General features: G+C 38.8%; 2 protein-coding genes across 2 annotated transcripts; both read left to right on the top strand.

The window, feature by feature from the left end:
• Positions 1 to 1,787: 1,787 nt before the first annotated feature.
• LOC145737323 (uncharacterized) lies at positions 1,788 to 3,591 on the top strand. The gene is made up of 2 exons (XM_081991957.1): positions 1,788 to 3,510; positions 3,560 to 3,591. The coding sequence occupies exons 1-2, from the start codon at positions 1,788 to 1,790 to the stop codon at positions 3,589 to 3,591; spliced, it is 1,755 nt and encodes a 584-aa protein (XP_081848083.1).
• A 496-nt stretch (positions 3,592 to 4,087) lies between these two features.
• LOC145737322 (uncharacterized) lies at positions 4,088 to 5,026 on the top strand. Its single transcript, XM_081991956.1, has one exon. The coding sequence runs from the start codon at positions 4,088 to 4,090 to the stop codon at positions 5,024 to 5,026; it is 939 nt and encodes a 312-aa protein (XP_081848082.1).
• The last annotated feature ends 967 nt before the right edge of the window (positions 5,027 to 5,993 follow it).

The raw sequence follows: 5,993 nt of genomic DNA, 5'->3' as shown, positions 1-5,993 counted from the left end.
GACCGCAGTAGTAGTGAATTTGAGAACGCGGTAAAGTTTAAATAGTGAAATAGTTGTGGAATTGTAGTAGTGTTTTTAATAGCCGAGTTAATTATTGTACGGAGTGTTTTGAAGTGTTAATAAAGTTATTAATTGTTGAGTTAAATTGACTTTGTGTGAACCCACGGGAAAATCGTAACAATATAATATAATATATATATATATATAATTTACTCTCAAGCGGTATAATTTTGTTCCGAAACTCCGTTTTGTTGTTCATGAGCCTCAATAGTTAATACTGGAGCAGCTGTTGTTCCTCCAATTCGTTGTCGTACATATTCCCCATACCAGTGACTGTCTGGTGCTATAGAAGGATTATAATAAATAGGCATATTAACAGTTATGATGGCAGTTAAACGCATTTCTAAAATGAATTCATGATTAAGATCTACTATCGAATTAAAAGCTTCAGTAGAAACATCAGAATCTAAATCCGTAGTAATATTTCTTAATAAATAATGTCCAAAGGCAAAAGTCGGTATTTTTAAAGTTGTTCCTTTAGTCGATACTTCCATAACACTGGCATAGTAGTAATTTGGTGCAATCCATCCTCGAAGCATTTGTTGGGCATTTGGGACGTTATTGGTCACATCCGCTTCTATAGTTTTATCATAATGATTATTATATTGTGGTATTTCTACATGTTGAACATCTCCAGCTTCTGTTCCACATTGATCTTGACGACGATAAAATTCTCTATTTATTTCAAAATCATGAGTAAAGCTTATACCAAGATGATTTGATGCATTGATCATTTTGTGACAATGTTGTAGTAAATTTATATTACTATGCACATATCCTGAATCTAAAGTAATATTATTTTCACCTGATTTGATTAATCGTAAGCCCTGACACAATATTAATCGCTTATTGTATACTCGTGTTTCTAATCTGGAACTAATATTTGAATATGTTGTAGTAAAATCTGTATTTTTGACAGTTTCACCACCACCTTTAACATCTACATCTCCTCTTATTTTATTAAAAAGAGGAACTACATCCTCATGAACTAAAGTTCTATAATGTTCATTTATTCCAAAATAATCCATTATAGGGCTTTGTAAATTACTATTTGCTACTTCAATATTAGATGTATTTGTACTATAGGGTGCCCTTGTTCCCAAACTAGTAACTGTAGCTGATATATCTTTTATAAAGAAACTTATATAATTTTTTCTGATTTCATAATACTCATATGGTGATAAATACATAGCTATGCGATCCCAAAGGACATGAGCAGATCCTCCAACTCTCGTTTGTATTTCTGCATAGCCATCAGCAGTAATATCACTAGTAGGATTGGATATAACTTTAGTGCGTTTTGCAGTTTTACAAGCAGGTAATATCCAGCGGGTTGTAGTGCAATACTCACGCTGAAAGGTCGTCCCAGGTATCTGTTTACTTGTAAAAATTGAAGGAGCAGCTGCAGCACTAATACCACTAGCACCCATTCCAGGCCCACTACCTGCACGTGAAGTACCAGCTTCTCTTGGAGCCCGCATTTGGCCTGCTTCTCCAGTCATTTGCAAATTCCCCATAATATAAAACTAGCGGATCCGGAGGCACTAGCAGGTGGTCCCATTGATGTTTTAATCGGAGCCGATTTATTTTGGGATTTATTACATCAAGAGAAGATCTTACTAGGAAAAGGTTTACCATCATTGCGAAAGACAGAATTTGGCTGGATTGTAACCGGAGCAGTCGGTGGACAAAGGTATTCATCAGGAGTGCGCTGCAATGCGGCCACCATGCAACTAGAACAGTTATTGGGAAAATTCTGGGAAGTAGAGGAAGTAAATGGCTGCAGAACCCTTTCCAGAGAAGAAAGCAAATGCAAAGAGATCTTTGCTCAGACCACTAGAAGAGACCCAGATGGCCGTTTCGTAGTTCAGTTACCTTTAAAGCAAGCAGCAGACACACTAGGTCAATCGAGAAATACTGCAGAGAAAAGATTTTATTCAACTGAAAGGAAATTAAACAAGGACACAAGAATGAAGTCATATTATATTGATTTTATTCAAGAATACGAGCAGTTGGGTACGAGCATGTCTTTACTTAACGAGAATCAGGAATCGAAACCCGAGTACTACATGCCTCATCATGGTGTGTTTCGAGAATCGAGCTTAACCACTAAGAGGCGAGTTGTTTTTGACGCTTCTGCGGCTTCAAGTAACGGAATTTCATTAAATGATATCCAGATGGTGGGTCCTGTATTACAGGACAACTTATTCTCCATCCTCATACGATTTAGGAGTCATGCATATCTAGTTTCCGCCGATATTGCCAAGATGTACCGCCATGTCCTCATAGAACCGAGTCAAAGAGCACTGCAGAAGATTATATGGAGATCAAGTCCCAATGAAGAATTAAAAACGTACCAGCTAAATACAGTTACATACGGGCATGCCAGTGCAAGTTTCTTAGCAACTAGATGCTTATTCGACTTAGCTAATGAGTGTGAAAATTCTGATCCAGAAATAGCTGAGATTATCCGTAGCGATTTTTACGTGGACGATTTATTGACCGGGTCAGATTCTATGAGTCATATCCAAAAAATCTGTCTTGGAGTATCAATGGTATTAAGAAAAGGATGTTTCGAACTGAGAAAGTGGCATTCTAATAGGCCAGAAATATTAAAGGAGATTGGCGATTTAGATATAGCGTCCGGAATGTTACAGTTTGGTCTAGATGATACTTCAAAGGTTCTAGGGTTAACCTGGTTGTGGCATGAAGACGTACTAGTTTATAAAATTGAAAACTTATTGGAAAAGCACAAATGTACCAAAAGAACGGTCCTTTCCTTAATCGCTCGTATATTTGATACTTTAGGCCTGCTTAGTCCATGTACTGTTCTAGCCAAGATATTCATGCAACGCTTATGGGCCAGTAAAGTAGGATGGGATGACCCATTACCAGCTTTATTGATAAAGGAATGGAGCACTTATTACAACGAGCTTCCTAGTTTAAATTTATTGAAAATTGAGCGCCATGCGCAATTGCAAAATGCAGAAACCGTTGAACTGCATGGGTTTGCTGATTCATCGGAAAAAGCTTATGGCGCCTGCGTATATTTACGCTCAACTGATCACTTTGGCAATGTGAAAGTGGCATTGTTGTGTGCAAAGTCCAAAGTTGCGCCAGTCAAATCGCTAACCATACCCAAGTTAGAGTTGTGCGGTGCATTGCTGCTAGCAAGACTGGTTGATAAAGTAATCAAGGCTTCGAAGCGGGAATTTAGTAGGTGCGTGTTATGGAGTGATTCAACAATCGTTTTAGCATGGCTGAGAACTAGTCCGAACAATTTGAAAGTATTTGTAAGCAACCGCGTCGCTGAAATACAAACTCTAACGGAGCATTATACATGGAGGCACCCAGCCAAGACAATCCGGCAGACCTGGTGTCCAGAGGCTTGGCCAAATTCTGCGCCAATTATCGAGGAGCTAATAGAGTTGAAACCACATCACGCCTCTTGTTTGATAAGTAGCAAACCAGTTTGTACAAATGATTTTTCATTCGACAGGTTTTCTTCATTTATGCGCTTACAAAGAGTAACCGCCTATATTCTAAGATTTAAAGCAAATTGTTCTAGTCCAGGAAAAAGGCAGGTAGGTCCTCTAACTTTATTTGAATTAAGACGAGCTTGGATATGTCTAGTTAGAGCAGCCCAGGCTCAAACATTTTTCAGTGAAATTGCTCAATTAAAACATAATAAATCCATATGTTTTAATAGAATAGGTAATTTAAGTCCTTTTGTAGATCGGTTAGGTTTACTACGAGTAGGAGGGCGCTTAAAGTACTCCGATTTTCCTGCTGAAAAGAAGCATCCAGTAATTTTAATGTCAAAACATATTCTTACACGTTTAATTTTTGAGCACGAGCATAAATGCTTGTTGCATCCTGGCCCACAGCTGTTGCTAGCAAGCATAAGAGAAAAGGTTTGGCCAATCGCAGGACGTAGCTTAGCTAGGTCAGTTACTAGAAAATGCTTGCGCTGTTTTAGGTTTAAAACAGCGCAAGCTTTTTTTTGCTGTCTATTGTTGAACCTATAATGGGCAATTTACCTCGCGACCGTTCTATAGCAATTGGTCCCTTTAACATTGTTGGTGTTGATTATGCGGGGCCCTTTTTAATTAGAAGAAATCGAAGTCGGGTTACTGAGAAATGTTATATCGGTGTTTTTGTCTGTTTTTTGACAAAGGCGTTACATTTTGAGCTCATATCTAGTTTATCCGCCAAGTCATTTATTCAAGCTCTACGCCGTTTTGTCGCAAGACGAGGCAAACCGCAAAAGATATACTCAGATAATGGAACTACCTTTGTGGGAGCTCAACGAGAATTGGGTGAGTTTCTTAAGAAAAACAGAGATCAGTTAACTGATTCCTGCGTAAGTGAGGGTATCGAATGGAGCTTTATTCCTCCTTACTCTCCGCACTTCGGTAGCCTCTGGGAGGCTGGAGTTAAAAGTGTGAAACATCACATTAAACGCGTTTTGGCAAATGCACACCATTTTTTCGAGGAATTTAATACAGTTTTGTGTCAAATCGAATCAATTCTCAACTCAAGACCTCTATCACCACTGTCCTCAGACCCAGATGATTTCCTCCCTCTAAGTCCGGCTCACTTTATTATTGGCCGAACATTAACATCTTTGCCTGACGAAAATTTGGAAAACGTGGCAATCAATCGCCTTACAAGATATCAATTAGCCCAACAGCTGTGTCAACATTTTTGGTCACGCTGGAAACGTGAATACATTTGTGAGCTGCAACGCCGTACTAAATGGAAAGCTAGCAATGGAAGCCTTTCGAAAGGAGCCTTGGTTATTCTGAAAGAAGAGAATTTGCCACCTTCGGATTGGAGATTGGGTCGGATAATGGAGATTCATCCGGGAGCAGACGGAATTGGACGTGTCTCTACCATCCAAACCGCTAGGGGGATGCTAAAAAGAAGTTTTTCGAAGATATGCCCCTTACCACTTCAGGATTGAAAGAAACGCAGTTCTTTCAATGGGGGAGTACACGTTTGTGCGTAATACGAACGGAGTGAGTGTGTGCAGTGCAACGCTGGCAACGCCGCAGAATCACGCCTTGTGGAGAAAAATTAGACCGTCCAGAACTTTTCATGGCGGCGCTTCGCGTTTTGTACTAGTTAAGTTTGATGTTTTATTTCCGTATTAAAAAGTCTAGTTTACAAGTAATACAGTCCACAGTTTTATTCCAAGTACCACAAGCTTTTACACCTTGCCAGGTGCGGTGTTCTTAAGGTGCGTTAGTGCTTCATCATATTCATTGTCTGAAATTAGTGGAAATCTGTTGTTAGTCTGGTCGTCAAAGTAATTGTCGTACCATTCGTTTATTAGGGTCCAGTTCTGATGGTCAAAGTTAGGATTGGTGGCGACTTGGAAAGCCTTTTCGAAGTGTCTAGCAAAAGTGTTACCTTTGTCTTGGTCTGTGTTTTGTTCTGAACCATTTTCGTTAATTATGCCAACTGGGTTATTTTTTTTGTAACGTGAGAGTTTTTTTATTTTTTGCCAGTATGTTTTCCCGTTGTCAAGTTCGATTTCCTGGCACGCCTCAAGCCATTTGTCTTGTTTGTATTGCTCTACTAAAGTCTTGACGTTTCTGTTGAGTTCGTTAAGTATTCTTTTTAAATCATTGTCTTGAATGCGAGTGTATAGTCTGTATAGTTCCCTTTTGCGTTTGATTAGTCTCAGGATAAATTTTGGCAAAGTGTGTTGGTAAAAAGTATTCTTGACTCGTGGAGAAAATTTTTCTATTGCCAATGTCAGTTGTTCTTGTAAGTTTTGTATAGAAGGCTTTATCTTTTGTGATTGAATAGGCATTTACGAATATTCTACCGGTAGATACCTGTTTAACCTAGAGCGTTCGAAAATTGTTTTTGGTAACTACTATTGCCGTTCTGAAATTTTACCGATATACCGAATATATGTACCC

This window comes from Ips typographus, linkage group LG13 (genome assembly GCF_016097725.1).
Source record: "Ips typographus isolate SLU linkage group LG13, UJ_Ityp_2.0, whole genome shotgun sequence".
NCBI lineage: Eukaryota > Metazoa > Arthropoda > Insecta > Coleoptera > Curculionidae > Ips > Ips typographus.
This window is presented reverse-complemented; position numbering and strand designations above follow the sequence as displayed.

Bases quoted from the DNA above. Each gene is read 5' to 3' on its own strand.
- LOC145737323 (XM_081991957.1), top strand. From the start codon at position 1,788: ATGCAACTAGAACAGTTATTGGGAAAATTCTGGGAAGTAGAGGAAGTA. The intron at 3,511-3,559 runs GTTTGATAAGTA...TTCATTCGACAG, and splicing joins GAAACCACATCACGCCTCTT to GTTTTCTTCATTTATGCGCT.
- LOC145737322 (XM_081991956.1), top strand. From the start codon at position 4,088: ATGGGCAATTTACCTCGCGACCGTTCTATAGCAATTGGTCCCTTTAAC.